At 36.6% G+C, this 27,471-nt stretch overlaps 1 protein-coding gene across 2 annotated transcripts in view; it reads left to right on the top strand.

Moving 5' to 3' along the window:
- LOC149537333 (ENHANCED DISEASE RESISTANCE protein (DUF1336)) overlaps positions 1 to 27,471 on the top strand; it is a 410,405-nt gene that overhangs the window by 31,359 nt on the left and 351,575 nt on the right. For both annotated transcript variants that reach the window (XM_089802846.1, XM_089802847.1), the window contains exons 5-7: positions 6,903 to 6,958; positions 7,119 to 7,195; positions 20,402 to 20,527. In XM_089802846.1, the coding sequence (XP_089658972.1) occupies positions 6,903 to 6,958; positions 7,119 to 7,195; positions 20,402 to 20,527 (259 nt within the window). The remainder of the gene's footprint in view (positions 1 to 6,902; positions 6,959 to 7,118; positions 7,196 to 20,401; positions 20,528 to 27,471) is intronic.

Below are 27,471 nucleotides of genomic sequence, written 5' to 3'. Positions count from 1 at the left end.
CTGCCCTTAAGTTTTCTGCTTTCAAAAGCTATGGGATGACGATCCTGCATCAAAACCGCCCCAATACCACTTCCTTAAGCGTCACACTTCAAAATGAAGGGTTTAGAAAAATTCGGAAGTGCTAGTATTGGACATGTGCTCATCACTTGTTTTAGTCTATCAAAGATTGCCTCTGATCCCTTTGTCCATCTAAATGCCCCTTTCCGTGTCAGATCGGTAAGGGGTGCTGCTACCCGGGAAAAACTTTTGGCAAATTGCCTGTAGTAAAAACAAAGGCCAAAGAAGCCTTGCAACTTAGATACATCTCTAAGTGGTACCCAATCCAGGATTGCCTGTATCTTTTCCTGATGTACCTTAACTCCCTCTACACCAATCACATGACCCAGATAGAGAATCTCGGTTAACCCAAATTCGCACTTAGACTCCTTTGCAAATAAAAAGTGTTCTTCCATGAGGCTAAGGATCTCATCTAGATGCTGCAAACGTTCCTCCCAAGTCCTGCTAAAAATAATATGTCATCAAAGAAAACCAACACACTCTTTCGTAGTTGTTTTTTGTAGATATGGTTCATGCATGACTGAAAAGTGGTTGGTACATTAGTGAGCCCAAATGGCATCACCAAAGTGTCCGTAGTGGCATCTGAAAGCTGTCTTATGTACATCCTCCTCTTGGACTCGTATGTGGTGGTATCCTGATCGAAGATCTATTTTCAAGAAACAAACAGCTCCATGAAGCTCATCCAGTAACTCGTTAATGCGGGGAATCAAATACTTGTTTTTGATGGTCCTCTTGTTAAGGGCACGGTAGTTAATACACATCCAAAGGGTGCCATCCTTCTTCTTAACCAACACCACTGAAGAGGCAAAAGGGTTGGAACTGGGTCTGATGTGACCCATATCTAGAAGTTCCTGAATCGTCTTCTCTATTTCTTCCTTGTAATGCCTGGGATGACGATAAGGAGTGGTAATGACGGGTTTGGCGCCCTCCTCTAGCTCAATAATATACTCAAACTCTTTGTCTGGTGGAATACCTGAGGGTAAATCCTCAAAAACCCTCTTGTGCTTATCTAGCACTATTTGGATGTCATAGTGGTATTGCTGCCCTGTATCCTGTGTCTCCTTAGAAGAGATGAAACAGTGTCATCCATTCAATATCATCGTGCCTCAATATGGCTTCCATCCTATGAGCTGTTATCACCTTGGGTCCACTATCTGGTATGGCTTTTAGGACAACCCATCGATCACCTTGTGAGAATTCCAACTGCATAGTCTCGTGATCAAATGTATACCTGCGAAGAGTCCTTAACCACTGTCTACCCAAAATGGCATCCAACCCATCCAAATCAACAACATAAAAATTTGTCTCTATAAGGTAGTCATCAAATTGTATCTGAAGACTAGGTACTTTCTCAGTGCAACCCAAAACCTCAACACTTGCTACCTTCACTTCAAACTCGGGTATGCCGACTGTCTGCAATCCTCTCTTAGATACCATCCCTGAGCTGATAAAATTATGGGATGCTCCTGCATCCAAAAGACAAACAATGTGCTGACCCCTAACAACACCCTTCACTTTGAAAGGATGACACGCTGGATCACTAGAAAGGGTGGCTATAATTGGCAGTTGTTCAGTAGTGGTTTTCGTCTTTTTATTTTTAAGGGGCTGCTCCTCATCTTCTTCCTATCACTGTCCTCAACTTCATTACCCTCCTGTTGCTCTCCTTCATCCTTTGAAAGGACCTCAACATAGTGAATCTTGCCTTGACCAAGGCATCTGTGATCGAGAGTACAAGGTTCCTTGCATGTGAAGCATAATTTCTTCCTTCTAAGTTCATTACATGTCTCAAAATCCAATCTAGGAGGATCTGGTTTTTGTTGGTTTTTGTTCCCTTGGGATGATGTAGACCCTCTATATGTTTTCTTCGGAGGCTGCAATAGTGAAGAAGGTGAATCCAAATCATGGGGTATCTTAATCGCGTCATCTAAGGTGTTTGGTTTAAGAACCTTAACCAAACCCCTAAATCTGTCCTGTAATCCTTTTGTGAATAACATCACCTTGCACTGCTTTGTCATATCAGACATCATCACAGATATACGCTGGAACTCATCAATGAAGTTATCCAAAGACCCACTCTGCTGTAATTGAGCCAAATCTTTGTAATAAACTTCAATATCTTTCCTGTCAAAACGAGTAATCAGCTTGGAGCTGAAAGTCTTGTATGAAGTGATAAGGCCATGATCTTGGGTGACTAAATCGTGATGCTAGCAATCATATGTTGCTCCCTCAAGGTGCATTGTGGCAAATCTGATGGCTTCCGCCTCGGCCATGGGTTTAAGTGTCAAATAGGTATCAAGCTTGTGAATCCAAGCTCTAGCTGATGTGTTATTGCTGCCATCAAAGGTAGGAAGAGTTAACTTGTTCATAGCATGTTTTAGATCCCTGTTTGGTGCTCTAGGTCTCCTATCCTGCTGAAGCCCATGAGCCTCCCTCTTCTGATTAAGATATTGGATAAAGTTCATGTGTTGTTTGATGTGATCGAGAAACAAATCCCATTCATCATATGTTGCCATTACATTGTCCGGTAGTACATTCGGGCTGGTGGTGGTACTACCTCTTCCTTTGCATTAAACACTGGCATTAAAGGCCTGCCAGTGTTACTTGTGGGAGCTCTACCTACTCGAGGTGACCCAGCCACACTATGTCCCCCACTATGTTGGCTCGGGGTCCTCCTATTAGCAGGAGCTAGCTGCTGCATATTAATGGCAAGTTGCCGAAGTGCATCAACTATGTTATTTTGCCCATCTCTAATAGCCTGCAGTGTTTCCCGAACTTCCCTGTCCTATTCAGTTTCATTATGTGCCATTTGAATGTTGTTTACTTGTTCCGCTTGTTTTGAATGACCAACTTGTTTAGAAAAATCAGTTTGTTCACCTATTCCAAATATCATTTCCTCATCCATTGAAAAACTATCTTCAATCTCAAAGTGATCTGAAGAACCTGCTTGTTCCGGCTGTAGATGACTGAATTTATATTGCCTTTTACTCATTCTCGGCTGTCATTTTTGGATAAAGATGGTCTGCAACTGTTCTGTTTTTTTCCCACAAGATGGCAGGTCTTGTGGTTTTGATACCACTGTAAGAATCTCTACTGGAAATGAAACAATAATCAAATACTAGGCTGGTGGAATTTCGTCAAACACTTACAGTGTAACCAAAGTCTCGGACAAATGCAAAGCACTAACAAAATCTTTTACTGAACCTTAATCTAGTATCAAGAAACATTTACTATAGCATTAACAGTGATGATTCCGCAATTTCGGTATTAGAATAGATAACATCAGATTTCAGTAAGAGACTATACCTAGATTCAGAATTAATAGCTCTTGAACTACAGTCTGGAAGAATACAGTTCAGTTTAACATAATGTCAGATATAAGCTGAGATAAGAGTACTGATAGATACAAACCGTACCCCTGGTGTATGCCAAAAAGCTCACTGAAGTTGCAGGAACTCGTGTCACCTATTCTTCAGCTCCTTCTAATCAGTCAACTTCCCTTCACTTCATTAATACTTCCTATGTACTGGAAAACATCTGCCTGTTGATGGAGAATGAAGTCTCAATGTATTACGGCTCACTGCTGGAAAACGTGAGACCACTACCATCCACAATATACTCAGAAAGAACTGACGCCATACTTCAGTCTGAACTTGTTCTCTAGCTGCGACGACTGGCTTTCCTTCTTGCTGTTATGTGAGTGACCACCAAATAACAAACCATGGCTGGGAGTGATGGTATTTGCAGAGACGACTGTACTAAGGAAATACATGTCTTCCTCCTGCCGTTAATGACTCTAAACTATCTGCAGATGTGAATGACGCCCTTTCTCAGAGACGTCTCTCTCCTATTTCCTATGCCCAAATGATATACTGAGAATCTCTCACATGAGCTCCACAATTGTAAATGCTATAAAAATCCAGAATGCTGTACCAACCTGTGTATACCCAAACTTCATTGCCAACTTGATAACTCACTAGAAATCATGGATATCCAACAACCTTTTGAATGATTAGATATAGACTCCAATAAGAAGATTGGGGCTATGTCCAGCTCCTAATGTCTCAAGGGTTTTCGTCCTCGAGATTCTGACTAGTCACATTAAAGCAACCAGAACATGTCAATATATTAACTTCATAAATTCTTGTGTGTTAATCCCGAGGCAAGGTCCCTTTATTTATAACCTCGAAGTGAGGGGAAGAAGTTGAAATAAAGGATGTGGGTTAAAACAACAATTTCGTCCTGTAGTCACTTAAGTCACTTTATAAAGTAAATGACTTTATAACATAAAGTGACTTTATCTGCACACTTCAATAATATAACTGATGTACTTATGATAAAATCTTTGATGTGATTGGTAGGCATCCTGATAGTTAATGCCGTTAATCTATCTGGATGTGGAGATAGATTAACCTGGCGCCATAACACCAGTTCGGAGAAGGGGATATGACAGTCTTGCATATGATGTGTTTTTTCATAGAGGGCACAAAGTTAGTTCAAGCAAAGTTGATAAGATTGTTATGCGCTTCCTTGCATTGCAAACTCTTCGCCTATAGAAAATGAATTTGGAAGCAAATGTACTACCACATTTCAAATGGGTGGATGGCATTTGGCTTCACTAATCAAATGGATTTTTTTTTTACAAGTTTTTCTGATTTAGTTGAACAAATTGTAGAATTTTTAGAGCTTTTAGTAAAATTTAGGAGGCTAGTGGATGGGGAAAAATACCCCATGACTTGTATGTATGAGGTCATGTATAGGGCCAAGGAGTAGATTGGGGGGGGGGGGTGTATGATGGAAAATGGTAGGGATATATACATGCCATTATGGGACATAATCAATAAGAGATTGGTTCAAGAAATGCTCTGCTCTTTTCACACCGTTGTATTCTATCTGAATGTGATGTTATTCTATAACTACTCATGCAAAGATGATGATATTGGGTTTACCCAAGCCTATTCATGTGTGTGGAGAAAATCTTTACTACGTTTTAAAAGGCTTGAATTTATGGCAGAGCTGCCAATGTACAACATAAGAAGACTTTAAAACCAGGTAAACTATAAACGTTTGAGAATCTATCTTAAATGTGAACATGTACATTAAATTCTAGTTTCTAACATATCCTACATCATATTATCTTAAAATAATTTTTGTTTTACAGTGTAATGGTGGAATTATTTTAGCCAATATGCAAAAAGTCATATATGGATGTGAGGAATGTTTTGAGCCAGCTATACAGTTCATTTGTTTGCAAGTGTTCTTGGAGTGTTTATGAACATATACATTCCAACGAATACAACTGCCTATTACAACAAAGAATGAATGATTTTATGTTCATTGCCATAGCGTATATCTAAAGCTAAAAATGTTCAAGGTTTGGGTTTTGAAATACTTGCAATCATAGCAAAGAATGAATGATTTGATGTTCATTGCCATAGCGTATATCTAAAGCTACAAATGTTCAAGGTTAGGGTTTTGAAATACTTGCGATCATAGCTATAAAATGTATGGAAAAAATTAGGTACCATTGATAAGATTAGCCAATCATCATTTATGAAATTCATCAAGATTCTGAGTGAATTTCTGATGTTTATCTTGATCCTGAAGATTTTGATATTCAACAGACCAACCTTGATGGTGTTTTGGTTGAAATTAACTTAGGAATGGCATATAATGTTGGATTTCCAATGGGCTGAAGGGATTGATTAAATGGATGTTGATCATTTAAATACAGAAACAGATATTGCAAAGGGCAGGATATTGTAGTAACCACTCCATTTTGTATCATGATTACGGTTTATTATTACAAATAGTCCCCATCCCTTTGAATTGCTGTTGGATAATATTTCATAGTTTATGTAAGGTTTTCAGCACTTCAAATTGAAGTAGAATGATGCAGTTATTTGCTAATTGAAAAGATCCTTATGATAATGATTATATGACAAAGAACTGTCCATGTGGTAGACAATGTGATTATTATAAGAATGTCTCACATCGCTTCTTCAGACTCCGTTTGGCATTGTAGGTCTCTGCAACATACCATGCATGCATTGTAAGCAGGGATAAACCATTAGCATGGTAGAAATGACCAATAGATGGTGCAATATAGGATCACAAACATGCAATTTTTATAGTAGAGTGGGTTAAGAAACAGTACATTTGCTCTAATATTGTATGTACCATTACAAACATAAAAGTGTTGTAAAATGTAGAGAATAGGTTTGCAGGATGAGATCAAATCTCTTGTACAAACAGACTTCTCAAAAGTGATCTGTCTATTCTTGTCGGTGAAATTATTTGCACAAGAAGATTCCAAACTTCTAGTTTATATTATATACAAAGGTATGACTGTATCAGTTGCAACGCTTGATTGGCTGCCTTTCAAACACATAATGAACGAAATCATTGGCTGAGTGTTCGTGAGAATGGCACATAAACGAAGTTAAGCTCAGCAGGCACTAAAAAGACATGATTAACCAAGATCAGGTTTTCTTGTATCCATCTTAGTCCAAACAGTATTTCATGACTTTTTATCTAGGAGGGTATTGCTTTGAAGAGCAGACTATGGTACATATGGATACTTGCTTATAAAAATGAACCTACTGACACACTTGATGTGCCCAACAACTCTTATGATTTTCGTGGGAGTTATTTTTGCTTATAAATTGGTTTAGTTTGAGGTCTCAGGAGTTTGTATCATAGCAGGAAGGGCATGCTGCATGATTTAAAGATTGTATATGTATGGATTGGTTGTACTTGTTATAGAATCAATTTCATTCTACTCCTTTGAAGCCATTGAAGAGTTCATTTCTGGGATGTTAAGATCTGACACAGTATCTTGTATGCAGGTTGCATCTGATTTGAGAAGATCTAGCACCCGCAAAATATTGAATAATGAAGACGAGTATGCCTCTATTGTGGAAATAAGATTGAGAATTGCCTTTGTTAAGTTTATTAACATTTGAATTTCAAAAAATATTCTTTTTATGTTCAAATTTTAGATTTTAATGCTACAATTATAGGTGCATTCTCATCCTTTTCTTCTGGTACTGTCTTACTTCAAGGTTCACTCTTGATGGTCATCGGCCCCGTTTTAGGCGTTATGCACATGGAGTAAGAAAGCTTATTACCATTGGAAAAGGTAAGTTTGCATACAATTTTAAGATTTTTTGAAACAACCTTGAGATAATTTTCTAATAAAGTGTCACAAAGATTAGGTTTGAGCTCTTTGACATGTGTATATACTATATAAGCTTGCATAAAGGGTTTGCAGGTAGATTTTGTAATTGTTAATGCAGGAAAGTACCGGGTTCTGTTTGGCAAAATAATGCTTTAAAAAAATTAATGTGTATGCTGTAAGTAATGATCATATTATAAAAGTTTAATATAAATATTTTTAATGTAATCAATCAAATACTGTATGCTGAGTTAAAAGGGAAAGATCTATGTATCAAGGGAGATTTTAACATTAGTTAAAGAACAGTATGCTGTCACTGGTTCTTATATGAAAAACTGTACATATGAATTAGAAGTGTTGTAAGTAAATGATAAAATTTTCTTTGCTAGCATCACTTATCATTTAAGAGATAAGATTACTCTTCATCCTCTTGAAATTTTCAATAGCTATTGCGTACTGCATCTCAGATTTTTGTCATAATGGTTCCATGGAAACTTTGGCTTTGTAATGTCCCCTTTTTCTAGGATATTATAATTCTTTGTGGCAAGCTCACTTCGTCTAGGTTTCGGGGGCGAAAAGGTTCTTTACGGGGTTCAGTTCGAGATTTGGCCTAGACATTTCTAATTCCAGATCCATCGAAGCAGTTTTGGCAGGTTGTCCAAATGCTTACTATTTTTAGTAAGTAATCAGAGCTCAGTATTTTTGGTACCTCAGTGTTGGGTTGGAAGCGTCTCACCGAGAGCTTTTCCAACGAGCTATTGCACGAGCTTATCCGAGTTCGTTTGGTCAGTTATTTTAATGCCTGATGATTTTATGGCTTACTAGCTAAGTGACTTTAAAGGTTTATTTAACTCGTCACTTTATTTAAAAAGTACTAATTTCATTTAAGTGACTAAAGGACAAAAGGAGGTTTATACCACATTGCTTAAAGATGCGTGCATTCTATTGGAAAAAGGGGATAAAGGTACAACAGACTCTACATGGGAAGATATATGAAGATTATAATATTCAAGCAAATATTAATCTGGGAATTGGAAATAGTTGATGGTTTCTTCTTCTAGGACGCAAACCGTTGGAGAAGCGTTTGAAGGTTGGATGCAAACCTAGCCTTCTTACAGGTTTTATTTATAATTCCAATCTGATTGTTATTTTTGTTTATAAGATTGGGATTTTTTGGATTGTTGAGTGTTACTGTATTGCTGTTGTATAATACAGTGACATATTTGATAGTTATTTGTGTTAATTCCTAGTGCATATATGTATTTCTGAATATTGGAAGAAATAAACGAACTTTTTTGAGTTTTCTTGAATTCAAATCTGTTGGTTATAAATCTATTAAGGTACTGGAATTTATATTGCATATTGGGTTACTGTTCGGATTTCAATCTGCAAGTACATATCTTGGGTTTTTGGGAAAATATCTGTAAGGGGATAGTACATTGGTATCAGAGTTGGTTTTCTTGCCAACCTATGATATTGCATGAGTAACACAACTCAAGGTATTTGCAGTTCTGGAAATTCTTATTTGGTAGAAACAAGGAAATAATTGTTTTGCTATATCATTGAGGACGAAGCGAGTTTCTACAAATTAGTAACTTCTAAAAGAAAATGTGTAGTCGTTGAAATATTATTGGTTGAAGGCAAAGCAGGCGTCATTGTGAAATGCTAACATATTCTGCAAAGTCTGTGGATTTAATTTTGTGAATTTCTAGTTAAAGGGTGTCACTGAGAGACACCATTTACAGGCTGTGATTTCATTGCTGGGCAGTGTTAGAAGTGTGGAAATGGTGGCTGGTATTGGCACTGCTGCAAGCTCCCTAAATTGACAGTCTGCATTTATTACAAAGCTGTGTTTGTAGTCTGCAGCAGCGTTCAAACGTATTGCTTGGCAGCAGCTACGAAATCCTTATAGCTGGCACGGGTATTCTTCAATCCAACAAATCAGCCCCAGTCTTCTTTTTTGGCGCCTATAAAAATAAAAAATAAAAAATCATCATTCAAAGGTTTTGGGTATTTCAGGTTGGTGCAACATTTTTGCATTTACGGTAAGAGTCCATGTGAGAAAAAAATGCAGTAATCTTTGGGTATAGGAAACAAGAGGGAGAAGTATTTGGCTGGGCGTCGCTCTCTGGTTCACAAGAGTTCTTAACAGTAGGAGGATTTTGTAGTTCATGATCACGATAGTAGGAAGGAAGCCAACAATCGCGCCTAGGGTGTAAGGTTACCACAACATCATTATCACTGATAGCATTGTGGATGGAGGTGGTATTGCATTTCCAACCATGAAGTCTGGTAGCGGACATCATTGTTTTTCACGGGCAAACAGGTATTTCTAGTATGTAAGGAATCTAATGAATGTTAGGAGCTGTCAAGTAATGAGAGAATGGAGTCGGGTCGTATTCTTCTGGAGTCGGGCAGTATTTACTGGCGCTAGGTTTAGCTGTGCGGCCACAAATTAGCACGAATTCCTCTCACGACCATAGCATATCCACGCAGGTTTGTTTTCAGTCAGAGGGCAAGTCTGTTGAACTTGCGTTTGGTCTCTCTCCACGTCCATTGCACAGGTTGACGTCGGGTTATGCAGAGTTGTAGTCATTGCGGGACTAGTTGGGAGTCATGCATGGGATTCATTACCTTCATTATATCCATAGCAGATCGGTAGGGAAGAGCAAACGTGTTGGGTTAGGAGCTATTTGACGCCATTTCCGGTAGTGGCCGGTGGAAGTAAGGTATGAGCAGAAAGAAGAATTCCCTGGATGTCACAAATCTTGAGCGGATTTCTACATTTCGGGTCATCTTGGAGGAGCTACATCTGCCGTTGATTGGTAATATACACATTGATGGGAAGTGGGATTTATACCGTTTTGGGCAATCAAGCAACAGTTAGTAATTTTTTAATGCAGAAATTGTAGTAGCGGATTACCACCGAATCTTGAAAGTTAAATTGCCTTGTAAGATCTCAACAATTTTAATTAGCAATTCATAACATAGGTGGGAAGTTCATTTCAACATTCAAATGTCTGTATCCCATATTTCAAATTGTTCGTTTTCAGATCATACTTCATATTGAAATTTTGGCAGCGAGAAGGTATTTGCCATTATTTCGATATAAATATAGTTAAATAAGCTTCACCATCTAAAGGCATTTGCTAAGATAGCAATGAATTACTTTTACTCAGGTTGAATTGTTGGTGATTGAAATATTTGAACAAGTTGAAATTCTGGATACCTACCGTACTATAGAGGGAGAGGTCCTGAAAATTTGTTTCTCTTGAGCATTCATTTACAATATTGCTTTGAAGTTACCTAGCCATTATTTCAGAAACAAGTTGTATTTCTGGGAGATTGTTGATTGTTGTTGAACAAAACAAAGAGCAAAACTGCTTGATATCATAACAGATATTAATGTGCTGGACTTGGAAAATGTATATTGGCTGCTACACGGAATGACAGGTTTGTTTTGAAGTTGCAAGGTTCCACCCATCCAGAAAATAAGAAGTTAGTTTGTAGAGTATTTGTTGTTGGTCCCATTATAGGATTACAGGGAAAATAAATTTGAGTATTGTTAAGTGCATGAGAATTGTTTGACGAAATTCCTCTCGGCTGTACATTCAACATTTTAATGATAAAAATTTAAGGGCAGATTATTATAGGCTCTCAAGCTTTCACATCAACTGTTTGACCAAACACTTCAAGATTAGTTTGGATTTTGTTGTTCAGAAACTGTAGGGATTATTAATTTCCAGAGCTTGGGCAATTGTTCATGACCGTTCTTGAAGGTACACCAGCAATACGGGTCTGTTGTGGTGTTCTATTAATGTTTTCCTTCTAGCAGTGAATATTGCAATTTCAATCAAAACATCACACATCCTAGAAAATACAGTATACACAGCAAGGACGTACACCAAGTGTTTGGCCAAATTCATACGGAAAACATTTATGCTTTTTGTGTAGGTTAGACAGAACTGGGAAGTTTATTACAGTGATCTAGACATTGAATCAGTTTGTTAATCATGTTTATTTCAAGTACCCAGAAGCAGTGGAACAAGAATATGGAGAAACTTAAACAAAGTTTGAAAAGGTTGAATGAAAATCAGAAAAGGATGAATGAATTGATTTCAGACCCTACAAAATTAGACAAAGTGGCATGACGTATGGTTTCCATTGTTAAGAGGACTACATCATAGAACAAAGAGAAAGAGGAACAAGAGGTCCCTATAGTATCTAGAAGCCTCTATGATGAATTCCTAGTAGTTAGTGGAGGGCAAAAATCAGACCTTAGAAAACGAATTAGAAAATTCATTTGATGACAATGAATCCCTAGATCATGATATGGATGGACACGTAGCCACCTTGGAAGTGGAAGAGTGTGAAGATATTGTTATATCAACAGCTTCTATCATTAGTTGAGCCATCCTATGAGGTACATAGCGAAAAAACCCTAGATATTGAGGAGTGTCTGGATGATAGCATACACGATGCTGCTTATCATATGGTGAGTGACATTGATTCAACCTCATATCATAATGCGGATGACAAATTGGAAGATTTGTGTGGAATTGTTTCGTTACAAGGGGATCATCGTTTAGCAAGCCAATTGAAGGTTAATGACAGGATGGTTGCCACAACCGTTAAGCATTTTGATGTTGCTCGTCAAATGTTGGCCACCTATGGTTGGAGTACTCCTTTGACAGATGAGCATGGTGATAGTGTTTTTTCGCTTGCAGAGATATATGCACTCCGAGAAGCAATTGGAATGATGAAACAAAATTACCTACAACTACTTGCAGATAGAGATTTTCTTCTCGAGTGGGATCGCATTTGTTATGTTGCATTGAAGGGAAATGAGGAGAAGGTTGATAAGCTCACTCATGAGCTTGAGTTGACTATGGACTCTTTGCAGAGTGCCCAGTTGGCCCTTCAAAAGTCACAATTACAGATTGAGAAGCTTACAGAGGAGTTGAGTTTGGCACAGTCTCCATCAAATGCAGATATAGTACAGTTACATACAGAGGCAGTTGATAAGAATTTTATATCCATGGATTGTAGTAGGGATGTGGTTACATCTATCACAGATATTTCAGCGAGGACGAGTACCTTGGTGGAGAATAGTAGAGAACCACTAGTTGTATCAAGATCTTTAGAGGTTAGTGTTGTGACAGTTGATACAGGACAATTTACTAGTAGCTCGTGTCACAATGGTGGATTCTCCTGAGAGTTGTGTGGTAGTACATGACGCTACTCTGTCATCCACACAGGGCATTCACAGACTGTCATCCAGTTGGGAGTATAGCTCTCATGTTGATTTGTTTCCAGCTCCTGGAAGCAAATCTGTCACTTCATTCCATGTAGCTGATTTTGGATGCTAGCTTGTTGATTTTCAGAGTTAGAGTGATCAGCTGTTTGATTCAAGTGTTTTTAGTGATGAGCCATTGATAGAGGTGGGAGCATTTTACCGCAAATACACAGTGAGGAGTGCTCATCATTTTTCTTTTGACCCACACACAGAAGACTTGATGATGCATCGGTATGGGTTGGTTCCATAATTATATCATCCTTTGTGGGATGGGTATACACCATCTTGGGAAGGTGGGATTAGTGGATGCAAGCATCCAACTCAACTGTTTGTGGGGGATTACTTGCAGGGAAAGCTATCAGTTATACTGTATCCAACATGGTTTGCTACTTCTATGTCACAAAGTTCTCTTATTGGTACATGGTTACAAGACGACTATGGTGTCAGTTGGCATGATGGTTTGGTTAGTTATCACATCCATGGGAGTTTAGTGGGCGCTATAGAGAGATGTGTTATAGATGCTACCAGGTATTTTTACCTCTATATAGCGAATGGATGTGGGGTTCGATTGTTTTGGGATCCAGGGGGCGATAGGTTTGACACGATGTATTGGTTGATCAGGGATCCAGGTGTTATTAGTATCTTACATCTGGCAGATTATGCTATGTTGCTACATAGACACATGATCATGATCCGTGTGTTTCAGCTTTCTAACATACCAGAGATCAGGATTACTTCGTTTTCACTTGGGTGATATAGTGATTGAGTTAGATTGGCCGAAACTGTCATTGTCATCGATGCAGATATTACAGGAACTGGTCAGTGGTATTTCAGATAGCGCGCAAGTTCTCACTTGGGATCTAGGTGGAGCATCCCTATGTATTGCTTTTAAACGAGGAGCTTGTTGGAGAGTTTGGTTGCTATCATCTTGGAGTGGATATTGGTATATTGTTGAGCTCCCATCTTCTCTTGACAGTAGAGACTCACAAGGTCACTCATGGAGTGAGGCTTTCATCCTGGCTGAGGGTATTGGCACACAGGGCAGCAGCACATGGCAGTTGGTGTCCCTTTATGGTGAGACTTGGGATCCTGGCATTTAGTTATTTGACACCTTGATTCCTATTGTACTATTTCACCATTCTGAGTTTGGGAAGGTGCATGTTGGGGTACATCAACCGAGGAGTAAAACCGCATTCTTGAGGCGAGTATGGGATCCTGGCATTTGGTTTCTACAGGTATGAGCGGATTGTTTGAGGGCAAGCAATCTCTGAGAGGGGAGGCTTTGTAATGTCCCTTTTTTCTGGGACATTATAATTCTTTGTGGCAAGCTCACTTCGCCTAGGTTTCAGGGGCGAAAAGGTTCTTTACGGGGTTCAGTTCGAGATTTGGCCTAGACGTTTCCAATTCTAGATCCATCAGAGCAGTTTTGGCAGGTTGTCCAAATGCTTACTATTTTTAGTAAGTAATCAGAGCTCAGTATTTTTGGTACCTCAGTGTTGGGTTGGAAGCGTCTCACTGAGAGCTTTCCAACGAGCTATTGCATGAGCTTATCCGAGTTCATTTGGTCAGTTATTTTAATGCTTGACGATTTTATGGCTTACTGGCTAAGTGACTTTAAAGGTCTATTTAACTCGTCACTTTATTTAAAAAGTACTATGTTCATTTAAGTGACTAAAGGACAAAAGGAGGTTTATCCCACATTGCTTAAAGATGCATGCATCCTATTGGAAAAAGGGGATAAAGGTACAATAGACTCTACATGGGAAGATATATGAAGATTATAATATTCAAGCAAATATTAATCTAGGAACTGGAAACAGTTGCTGGTTTCTTTTTCTAGGATGCAAACCCTTGGAGAAGTGTTTGAAGGTTGGACGCAAACCTAGCCTTCTTACAGGTTTTATTTATAATTCCAATCTGACTGTTATTTTTGTTTATAAGATTGGATTTTTTTGGATTGTTGAGTGTTACTGTATTGCTGTTGTATAATACAGTGACATATTTGGTAGTTATTTGTGTTAATTCCTAGTGCATATATGTATTTTTGAATATTGGAAGAAATAAACGAACTTTTCTGAGTTTTCTTGAATTCAAATCTGTTGGTTATAAATCTATTAAGGTTCTGGAATTTATTTTGTATATTGGGTTACTATTTGGATTTCAATCTGCAAGTACATATCTCGGGTTTTTGGGAAAATATCCGTAAGGGGATAGTACAAGCTTGGAGATGAATCTTGCAGTAGGTGAGAGATCCCTATAATTTGTTGACCTCCTAGTTGACTTGGCGCATCTTATGAATGAGTCGTTTCAGGTCATTTATATCTTTCTTTGATCATCTAGAGATATGCAGGTGTAAAATTGGTGTAAAATTGATGTTCTGATTCTTTGCATTTTAAGAAATAAATCCAAGTTTTTCTAGAGAAGTCATCTATAAAAAGTATATAGTACCAAAATCCTCCAAGAGAAGGAATAGACATAGGTCCACATTAATATGAGTGGATTAATTCCAAAACATTGTTAGTTTTTCTAGTGCTATCATGAAATGGACTTTTGGTGTTCTTACCTAGAGTGCATCCTTTGCATATACTTGAATGCTCTTTATTTAACTTAGGTAAACCAATAACCATCTTCTCCATAGAAGATAAGGTTTTGAAATTTAGATGTCCTAATCTTTTGTGCCATATTTCGTTTATATCAACAACTTCATGAATTAAGGCTTGAATGGGTCGACTAGGTTCTGAATTTAATTCATACAAGTATCCGTTTCTTTGACTAGTCAATTTTTCTTTCTTAAATGAGGACTTCTTAGCCCAAGTCATTACTTTACCGTTCATGAATGCAACCTTATGTCCATCTTCAAGTGCTGTAACCGAGAGCAGATTCCTTTTTATTCTTGGTATATAGAGTACTCCTTTGAGATGTAGAGAACTACTCGATTTTAGTTTCAAGGTACAATTCTCAATTTCTTTGATGGAATGTGCTGAATTATCACTGGTGGTGACTTAGCTATTGACCTTTTTAGATATAGAGTCTAGTGCTTCTTTCTATCCTGTAATATGTCGGGATGATCCACTATCAATCACCCATGCCTTACTTGAGACGTCATTTGATAGTGCTGAATACAATACACGATACTCATGATTATAGTTATCTACTTCCCTTGTAATGTTTGTACAGTTGACTTGTTGTTTAGAAATCTCAGGGGAATTAGATCTGTAGTGTCTAAATTTTTCGCATCTGAAGCATTTTATTTTGGATAGATCTTTCTTAGGTTTGTCATTCTTTTGATTATCCCTTTTCTTCTTGAAGTGCTTGTTCTTGCATTTATAGGAATTTGTGTTAAGAACATGAAGTTCTTCATCTTTAGTTTTCAACTTTCCCCCTTTCTTAATTTTTTTGGATTTTTCCTGACGACAATCTTCCTTAAGTCTATTGAAGTTAGGAAGTTTGTCTTTGGCACTTGGTCCTTGTGCAAATGTTTCCCATGAATCTGGTAATCCATCTATAGCCATTAGTGCTAGTTCCGTTTCATTAATGATGGTTCCTATACTTGCAAGTTCATCTCTTAGATTGGCAACCCTTAGGAAGTAGGAATTCATCAATTCTCCCTTCTTTATTTGTATATGATTTAGTTGCCTTTTTAGTGTGAGAAGTTTAGTTGCATTGTTAACCTCATATGCATTTAATAATGCATTCATCATATCAAATGTTGTTTGATGTTTTTTTAGCATGGGTACTATTTCTTTTTTCACTCCATCTAATATGATCTGTATGGCTTTCATGTTTCCTTTACTCCATATAGTTTTATGAGGTTCAACAGTAGGTTGTCTTGATGTTGAATCAACAAATTGTTTTACATCATTTTCTTCAAGAATCATCATGATTCTAAATTTCCAAGCATCAAAGTGTTCTTTCCCATCAAACATGTTCTCGGGTTTGATTGTGTATGCCATTTGAAGATAGGAGAATGATGCTATATATCTATATATTAAGTCTGATTATTTAATTTGCAGAGTCTAGGTTCGACTACTAGAGCTCTAATACCATGTAAAGTTTCTACAAATTCTGTTATTAAATCAGAGTTAGATAATACCTTGTAAGGTTTCTACAAATTCTGTTATTAAATCAAACTTAGATAAAAGCTTCTATCCTTGCTGTAGATGATCTTCTTTATCTTTTGAATGTAGGAGGTGTTATCAGAATATCAAATGCTGTTCTGAAATTTGTTTTATCTCTACAATAATTCGTATAGGCAGAATTGCTTAAAGGAGCAGATTTATTCTTCTTATGTGTCCTTTAACTACAACCACACCTTGTATAAATATCTTAACCAAAGGGCATGTCCCTTCATCTAGGTCGGCCCAAACAATGCATTCTCATAATTGACGCCCAAGGAGATAATGTTTAGCAAACAAGTATAACTAAAATTAGTTAAGGTAAATGCTAACACACAATCTAGGAAATCGCCGATCATGCCTATTCAAGGAGCAATGTATTTATAGGCCATCATAAGGTGATATACCAAGATAATGTCTATGCGATCTGCACAGTCAGATCTATATGATGATCAAAAGTTATAGTTTTAACTAAGGAGATATTGTATAATCACGAAATCTAGTAAAGGATTCAAAATCAAGGTTGGCATTCACAGTAGGTGAATTGAAGGAGAAAGTGAAGTCCATGAGACTCCCACAATGGTGATTAACAAACACTAGGTAGGTAGGCAGGCAAAATGCAAGTGACCAAAAGTAGGCACTTGATTCATGTTTCACCCGTAGTTTCTAAGCCTTTTCTTCCCTCAGGGAAGTGCACCAATCTTCCCCTTTATTGTCTATTTGCAAATAAATACACTACGGATGAAGTGAGGTGAAAAAAAGGCTCATTTGTTAGTTTTGCTTCCAAATAGAAAAGCGAGACTTACTATGTAGAGAAATGAAGGTGGAGGTTGGGGAGGCATGAGAAGGTGGCATATTGTGAAAAGGAGCATTGGGCATATGGAGTATAGTAACTACCCTCATGAGGGTGGGCCTATCCAAATTTATCCTCCTACATATCAAAGTCAACATCAAACTCAATGGGCTAGGCCATGTCCACCATAGTCTCCACTGATTATTCTTGTCCCTTAAGGACACCCCTCCTTGTCTCCGTCAATGCCACTCGAAATAAGTTATGGGAGATATAAGGAGCGAAAAGCAAAAAAAAATGAAGCCTATCCGCTTGCGTTGGCTTCGGGGTTAGCAACAAAAATAATGTGGATGCCATAGAGGGATAAGGGGTTGAAAATGATAGTGGAATAAAGACATGTAATGTCATATAGAGGTGACCCCTGTGAACAAATAGGAATAAGACAGGTCATGTCCAATAGGGATGACCCCTTTTATTTGACCCACCATGACATAGAGGACAGTACGATCATCACTACGGGAAACAATGTATTCAAAGAGTGATCGACCCATATGAGATGACATTCAAATATATAATAAAATGTGATTACATGGCAAATAGATTGCGAATGAATTACAAATCCATCCCAAATAAAGAAATCAAGTATTGCATAGAACTCGTGTACTGAGAAGGTTTTGGAAAGTAACGATGACCTAATCGGTCTTATACATTATGACACTGACCATTGACCTTAGAAAAGGTATGTGATGATATACATTAATATTCACATATTAAGAATGAATTAATAATAAGTTTTTTTTTAACATGTTAAACAATATAGTTTATTAGTATTATTGTGAGTTATAATATTGTTATTGGATAGAATGAAATATGAAATATAACCATTAACCTTAGAAAAGGAAAAAAGAAGATTGATTTCAGATTCAGACAAAGCTTGGTACATTTGTTAGAGGCACTCTTGGAAAGAGAGGGAGCAGATAGAGGATATATTTCAATCAAATTTTGATGATCTTGGATGTATTGATTCAGAGGGAGTAGACCATGTCGAGATGGATTCCCCAGTGATCAAGAAATTTTAGTAGTCAGAGGACTATGATTCATGAGTGTTATCTCATGACTATTTTGGCCTTGTGTACATCATGAGGAAGTGACGACTTCCAAATGATTATCACTTGTATCTATTGAAGTTATCGGAAGGTGACGAGCTTGCAATAACTTAATCTTTAATTATGATGGATACTTATGATGTCTAGGCAGATTATGATGGATTATATCTTGAATGGTGGATTAAGTTCTTTGAACAAACCATGCATGTTCATATGGTAAGTATTATTGAGTATACATTTGCATATGCCTTATGAACATTTTGAGTAATTGGCGAATGCCATCCAACTTGATGTGTAGGAGGCCATTACCCAGAGTACTTGGTGTATCATCCAACTTGATGTTTAGGAGGCCATTACTCAGAGTACTTGGTGAGTGTCATGTGACTTGACATTGAGGAGGTCATTACTCTTAATATCATTTCTTGGAATACTTGGCGAATGCCATGTGACTTGACATTTAGGAAGCCATTACTTTGGATATCATGAGATGTTTTCTAAATGGTGTATATCTTTTGATCAAAGATATCCTTAAAACTTGCCATTCCTGATTTTACACTGAGGTAATATTATATCTTGTGTTTATCCTCCCTAGCTAAGAGGGAGTGTTGATGTTTGATAGCTCTAGTCAAATAAACCTATGAGACATTACTATTGTAGAAATATATATATACCTCATTATATTAATCAAAAGAGTATATGTTAATGAATAGATATGTCCCATGAAGGGACATGTCTCTCCATGTCTCATTCACAATATAGATAAGAGAGAGATTGCTGCCTTTGAAAAAAACATACCATAGAGGCACTTTTTTGCAGTGATCTTAAATTCAACACCAACGTCCCTCAGTTCTCTTAAGCAAATTATCTAGTTGAGTTCGCTGTTGTCATCAATCCCAAGGTATTTGTTCTCCGCCTTTTGGAATAGGCCTTCAAAATAGAAGTTAAGCTGTTTTTATTTTCTGTTTGTTGGAAAGACCATGATCTTTGTCTTGCTAGGGTTTAATTTGCATTCCCACCACTTTGCAAAAGTCCTTAACGACATATAAGTGCTCTTGTAATCCTTGAGGGGACTTGGCAATTGTAATGAGATCATCAACATAGAAAAGAAGTCTCATATCATACTTTCCCAAATACTTGGCATGCAAAGTTGCACATGGCTGATGTTTTATATTTTCCATCAGTAACATTCATTGATTTTTCTTTGGTATTTTCTGTGAGGTGTTATTTGAAAATTTTGATTGTTGACAAAACAAAATTACAAATGCAGATGACAAAACAATATATACAAAAAGGAAAAAGCATTACTTCTTGATTTGTTGAAAAGACAAGTTTTTATCTTGTAATTTAGCAAATTATTATTGTATGGGTGCAACTTATTTTAGATCTGAATCTTTCTTGAAGCTTAAGCACTCTATGGACTTTATGAAATTTCTCATGAGCATCGAATTCAAAGTTGACGGCTGAGAGTATTTCCCTTGATTTACTGAAAGTTGTCTTTTGCAAAAGTCCAACTTATATACAACAGAGGAAGTACCACTTTCAGCCCTCTGAAGTCAAATGTGTTGAATGCTTACCTTGTATTATTACATACGAGTGTATCTGGTAACACTTTTAGGTTTAATCATTGTTGCTTACCATATGGTCATCTTATGGAAGGTCATGAGCACCAGGACTAATCAACAATGTAACAAGAGTTTCACATGAAATCCTTTAAAAAAAATCTTGATTGCAATAAATTTCCTCTCTATTTTGTTTCCTTTTGCACATAAGTTAATGATGTAAGATATAGTTGCTTTGGATATCTTTATTTTAGTGCTTTGGATATTTGTAATGTTTGACAATCATTCAAATTTTTGCTTGCAGGTCCAGAGACACTCCTTAGGCAATCATCTAACCTTGCTAGGGCTTCAAATAAAAAAATGTACTTTGATGAGAATAAAGGAGATGCGGTAGATTCACATAAATGGAAGTGCATTCATACTGTAAATGGTAGCCACTCTGACTTTGTGCTGTTGTATTGTATGTGATTAAAATACTAAATAACTGGTTATTGGTACTTTAAGCTGTAAACTGTAATTGGTCTGCAGATCTCAATCACCACATATATGTTGGTTGAAAAGTAATGATGGTCTGTGACTCCATCATGGAGTCACGACCCATCATGGTTGTGACTGCCACAATGGGGTCACGGACCACCGTGGCAAATTTAAATCAAACTTCAAGTTAATGCCATCTATCATCTGTCATCAGTCAACATAAAACAGACTTTATTTTTATGCAATCGGTCGTCATAAAACAGACTATATTATTATGCAATCGGTCCTCAAATGAATTTTAATTTATATATTTGTTTACAATGGTGAATATATATACCTCTGTTTAATAAATATGATATTAAGTTTGCATAATAATAATATCTTTTATATATATATATATGGATATTGGCTTTATCCGATTGACACTATAATGCATTAACAAATTTCATAGGGCAAAGTTGTATATATGTGCTCTTTCATTTTTGTTTGTGAATCTCTTCATTTTGTTTTCAGATTTGCATTTATTTTGTATATTATGAGCTCATTCTATCTTCTGTCTAAATTCTCGAAGTTGCATATGTATGTAATTCACCTTACTTGTATGTGCATTCGGGATTGAAAACCCTGTTCTTGAAAGAGACCATCAAAGAAAGTGAGCTCTTTTATCACGTGTTTTTGCATTTGAGAACCCCACTTTCATGTTTTTATACACTCCATCATACTTTGCATATTGCTGCCACATGGCTTGGATACTCATGATGGTGGTTGCTTGCATGTACATGCATGTTTATTTATGATGAAAACACAAAATCTTATTATAAATATACATCTTTCCACCCATTTCCCATGCATTTCCTAGGCATAAAGCTTGCTGTCTGCATGTGCTTTTGAGCTCTAAAAACCCTTTTTTTGGTTTTTCCACCATATAAGCACATATTTTGAGCTTAGATGCATATATCTATTCGTTGTTCCAAAAGTTTCCAACTATACTCTATACGAAAAAATTCCAAAAGCCATACTTGCACATCAAAGCTTAAAATGGACCCATCTATGCTTGAAAGACCATATTATGAATTTTTCTGGAAACTCAATAGTGACAACATGCATAACCCAGACATGCAAAGAAGAAAGAGGGAAGCAATGCAAGAATCATCACGTAATGGAGCCTACAATGAGATGAGAGAGCGATTGCAAGCAAACAAAGACAAAGATGAAAAGAAACAATTTTTCTTTTCAAGAGAGAACCTCCATTACATTGCAGAGCGATTAATGATGCAAGTTCATGTTCCAGATTAAGATGCTTCCAACAAACTTGACCACATCAACAATTGAGCATCCTATATGTAATATCCCTATTTTGGGACACTAGGAATCTTAAAGTTAAATTCACAAAAATTAAATTTGACTTATTAGAGCTTAAAGCTAATTAATAAAATGGGTCAATTTAATATTATAAAGGGTGTTTAAAGGTGACAAAGAAGGGAAAAGACGAAAGGAGAGGAAGGAAGCTCAAGAGTCACATGTTGGGTCCTTAAAGAAGGGGGAGGAGTTCATTTCAGTATGCTTGGTTTATGATTTGAATTTCAGTTTTGTCTTGGAGAAACTCGGAAGGAAGCTGCTTTCATTTTCAGAACCATCTTTGAAGACAAAAACTTTCTAGCTGGACAACAGTGGATGAGAATCCATTGTTTGTGGGAGACGTCATTTCATGTGCCTCACATGTGCTTACATTTTCTTATAATTCCATTGACTGTTTTTTTGTATTTACGATTGGACTAGATGTCTGTTATTGTATTGCTGATGTATAATGCAATAACACATTTTTGAACAATGTATATTAATTTATTGGTTATAGTTTTGTATTGTTGAACATTATAATACAACAAAAGTTTCATAAGTTTTCTACATGAGCATTTGTTGACTAAATCTGGAAGTCTATTGCATGTGCTATTTGTTTGCATTCTAAAAATTTATTGTGAGGAAAGTTTTAGAAAATATCCATTTGGGATATTACAGTGGTATCAGAGCAGTGTATCTTGCCAACCTGTGAGGTCAAGAATTGAAATATTTTCTGGTTTGATAAGATATTTAATTGCAAAACTGTGGTTTGTTCAAGATTGGGTAAAAATGAAAAAAAATTCTTGATATGTGTTGGAGGAAATATTGGACACAAAACCGGTGGAAAACTCTAAAGAATCAGGGAAAATAGTCGACAGTGCATGTTGATTTCCTTGGTCATTAAAAAATAAAATTGCTGCAATATTTTTGAAGGCTTTGAATGTTTTACCAAACTGGGACGGAAGTATATATTCCATTTTGAAACTTTGATTGATTATTTAGTCAAACCCTCATTTTTTTTAATGTGATATATTGTGATATGAATTCCTTGAATATTTTTGCACTCAGCTAAGGAATATTTATTTGTGGGTCCCATGCACTCTCTTGTGGTTTCTGAGTATAGTCAGGGGATATATTTTCACCGAATATCGAAATCCTGTGCAGTATTGGCATAGTTTGTGATTCATAAAGTCTCCCTAATTTAATACAACCTCTCCATTGGTTGAATGCTCTTCCAGTATAGTGCCATTAATCAAGACCAATGTTTCATCTTTCAGAATAGTTACTTCGAATTTGTTCCACAATAAATAATACTAAAGTTTCAAAACAAAGTATTCTTGTTTGATGTACCAGACAACCTTCTTGTGTAATAACCGTGGAGTTTATTCAGATGCAGTTTGAATTGAGACTATTAGAATACAGGCGAACGATTCAGGGAACTTCCACCTTTTATCTGTGCGTGTTTGAGTAAACAAACGATCAATTGTTTGGGTTCGTGAACTTTCTTGAAGCACAGAAAAGAACATATAGTTCACTAGTCTGTGTAAACTGAAGTTGATATCACCTTTGGAAGAAATGTTCTACTTCTTGTTTGTCGTTACAGAAATCTAGAGTCAGGAGGTTTATTGAGTTTGAATTGTGAATGTGTGGAGAATTTTGCCTAGGAAACCTTGGACTATCCTGTGTACCTTTAAATTTTGTGCTGGGAAGCAAACTTTTGGGTTGCAAGAACATTTGTTTTCAAATAATCTGGCTTTAATTTCACATTGCTGAAAGCTTGGAAATTATTCACGCCAATTTTGGGTAATTTTAGAAACCTTGGTAATAATTGTGAGCGCATTGCTATAAATTCTAAGTCTTGCTAGGGACTAAGATTATTTAAATTTATATTATTTGCCTGAGGAAAAATTGTCATGGGCAGGGAACACCGCTATATTTTGTTATTATCTAGCTCTTTGGTTTGGTGGGTTTAGTAAACCCATCATTGCATTTGACATTGCTATGTCCAATTAAAGTTTTGAAGTTTGAGCTCCATTATTTATGTTGTAGCAAATGTTGATATTACCATTGTGAGAAACCATATTAATTTTTGCAAGAGAATAGTGTTTGGAAGCGGTCTTCAGTAGTTTAAAAATAAATTTTTTTTTTACCGGGGAAGAGTTAATAAATTGAACAATACTAGAGATATTAAATTAATGTATTGTGCATTCAAATTCAAAGACTTAAAGCATGTCATTAGCTGAAAATTGTTGTCGACAAGTAGATACTCCAAAACAATTATAAGGGTGCTTCCTACCAACCGAGTAAAAGGATTCGTTAGAATTCATAATAGTCAAGAGGAGTTGGAGTCGGTAATGTCAATCTGGACTATATCAATTACAAATTCGAGTGCAAATGTAAACTACTTAGTTCCAACAAATATTCTTGCACGGCTGTCTTGAGTCATTATTTGTAGAATGGGCCAAATCTCCAAACAGAGAAAAATCTATAGGGTTTGAGTATGATGTAACCGTCATTCCCATGATATAACCGTCGTCAGAGAAGATAAGCAGTTGGAGTTGAGAAAATGAGTGGTCATGTTTGTGAGGATTCTTTTGAAGCTTTAAGAAATTTAATAGTCAAGATTATCCGTGTCGTTGGTGTGGAGATCCAACGCTTAGTCTTCAGCAAATTTAAAAATGATAAGGACTAAGTTGGCTTAAGTGTGCACAAAATCAATATCAAGTCTGCACATAATTCAAGTCAGAGATACATGGGAAACTGGAGTTTGGAAAAACTAGCATATTTCACCAACAAGATTATGGTTGTCACAATAGAGAGTGGAACTGCTTATGTATCGATGCTTAATGATAGTCTGGTTAATTGCAAACTAGTAGACTGTGAGTAATGAGAATGTCGAGTTGCTCATCAATTTATCCAAAAGTTTCAGACTGCACAACCCTCTTGCTATCTTGGGGATGGAGTGAAGCTGAGAGATTCAATTCTGTTTTCAAGATATTACGTTTGGGGTGATTGAAATGGAACTAAATTGATTTATATGGAGGGAATTGTTGGGAGTCACCTTCGTCACGTAGAGATTCAATAGCTTATAATTTGCAGAATTCTGTGCATTATTTGATAAATTTAAATCATGTCTGCTTTTTGGGATAGTGTTCTTCTTGACTTACAATGTTAATTTTGTCATACCATTCGAGTATTGTATGACTTACTGGTGCTTACAAAGGTCAGAGTTTGTTGATTGTTTTGTAGTCTTTCATTATCTATTCTCTAATCTGGGCAGACAAGAGCAAAGCTGAGACTATCAGCCTTCCCAAATTTGAGAAGTTTTCCAACAGTGTTGCTATAATTGTTGGCGTTGTGACAAAACTAGACGAGTATATTATCTCAAACTGGGAAAGGACTGCATGTTCTTCAAGGATTATAAGAGTTATCCAGATGCAAAGATTCTATTCAGAGAGAGAAGTAACATGGCAGACTCAAAAGATTATGAGATTCAAAATGGCATCAGAAAATAGTTTGGCCAAAGTATTTTTTGAAACAAGTAGCTGTTGTTTTTATTGGATTGCTGCAAATGTAGTAAGCACTGCCATGTATTTGGTATGTGTTTTCCAAATGGCAGCGTCCTTATATTTGTATGAGGAATAAACCAAGAGAAGAGACATGTCCCTTCATGGGACATGTCTATTCTTTAATGTGATTAATATATAAGGATAAAATTAATTATATATATATCTCTTTGATCCCAGGTTTATCCTACTAAAGCTACCAAAACATCAACACTCCCTCTTAGGTAGGGAGGATAAACACAAGACATGTATTACACCATTGGTAATATTAGGTAAGGAAAATTTTTAAGATACCTTTGATCAGAAGATATCCACTATTTTGATAGCACATTTGATGTCATGAGTCTTGGTCTCCCAGAATATCGACATTTGATATTGACCAAGTCCTCAAATAGTTTTGATATCACATCTGATATCATGAGTATTGGTCTCCTAGAATACATGATATTCACCAATTACTCAAAATGTTTGATATCTCATATCATATCATGAGTATTGGCCTCCCAGAATATCAATGATATTCACCAAATACTTTTTGAGTAATGGCCTTCCAGAATGTAAGATATTCACAATATACTGTGAGTAATGGCCTCCTAGAACATCAGGACACGTAATATTCACCAAATACTCTAAGTAACGGCCTTCCAGAATATTAAGATGCATGATATTCACCAAGTACTCTATGTATGGCCTTGCAGAATATCAATAACATTCACCATGTACTAAAAGAAATGTTTATAAGGTATGTGCACGCACATTCTCATAATGCTTACCATATAAACATCTACCTTGCAAAATATAATCTATCATGATTTCCATAGACATTGTAAGATATCCATCATAATAGAAAATTAAGTTATTGTAAGATCGTCACCTTTCAATAACTTCTACGAATACAAGTGATAATCATTGGGAAGTCGTCACTTCCTCATGCTGCACACAAGGGGTAGGCCCATTATAATAACATAGTCACAAGGTATATTCATGAATCACGGTCCTCTTGACTACTATAATTTATTGACCACGGGAGAATCCTTCTCAACATGGTTTACTCCCTCTCTATCAATATTATTGAAGATCACCGAAGGTTGATTCAATCATATCCTCTATCTGCTACCTCTCTTCCAAGGTTGCCTAAAATGTTAGCGTCCTTTTGAAAAAAGATCAAGGCAAATAATTCTTATAGTACACAAATAAGAATGTTAACATTAATTAGAATGTTAGTAATTTAACTCATTCCTATTAGTAACAATAACATAAATAATTGTAACATAACTCTATATTTTCAATAATAGAATTAAGATACTTAATTTTTATATAAATGATGTATAGAAGTTAAAATATAACTAACCTGAACTTCACCATTCATATATTATTGCAGATTTTATATATATATATATATGGAATAGAGGGAGAGTGCCCCCTATCCAAACTATGTCAATTGAAAAGATCAATTGACATAGTTCAAATTAACATGAGTGGGGGGGTTAGGTAGGCTGTTCAGTGCTGCAACTTTACTGCCAATATGCCATCTAGGGCCAACCGTTGCAAATTGGACTATGGTTGGTCTACCTATAGTCCGATCGCCATTGGGGAGAGCATAGCGCCTTCTAGAGACAAAGAAGTGAGCATGGCTTGTTCACCTGATTCTACACATAACATGTAGTAAATCAGCAAGATCCTATATATCTTGGGGCTCTCCATTGATCAACTAAACTCTAGTTGCCCTACTATTCTAAGGGGAATGTGGAATTGCTTGGGGCAACCAGTTGCTTAGCCTAGCTCCTCGTTAGTTCAATTCACCTTCCTCCCTTTCTCGGTTTATTTCTTTCCAGATGTAGTTTTGTCTAGCTATTGAATTTCATTGCCTACCACCTAGCAGAGGACACAGAATGGATTGCCACTTAGTCATTCGCCCCGACCCATACTTGCTTGGTACACGAATAGGATAAAGTAGGACAGAAGGACGGGATGGTGTGCGAGAAGATCTATA

The sequence above is a fragment of the Cupressus sempervirens genome, chromosome 9 (assembly GCF_028749045.1).
Source record: "Cupressus sempervirens isolate cs-2001-9-10 chromosome 9, ASM2874904v1, whole genome shotgun sequence".
Classification (NCBI taxonomy): Eukaryota; Viridiplantae; Streptophyta; class Pinopsida; order Cupressales; family Cupressaceae; genus Cupressus; species Cupressus sempervirens.
The sequence above is the reverse complement of the archived record's forward strand: the minus strand, read 5'-3'. Positions and strand labels throughout refer to the sequence as shown.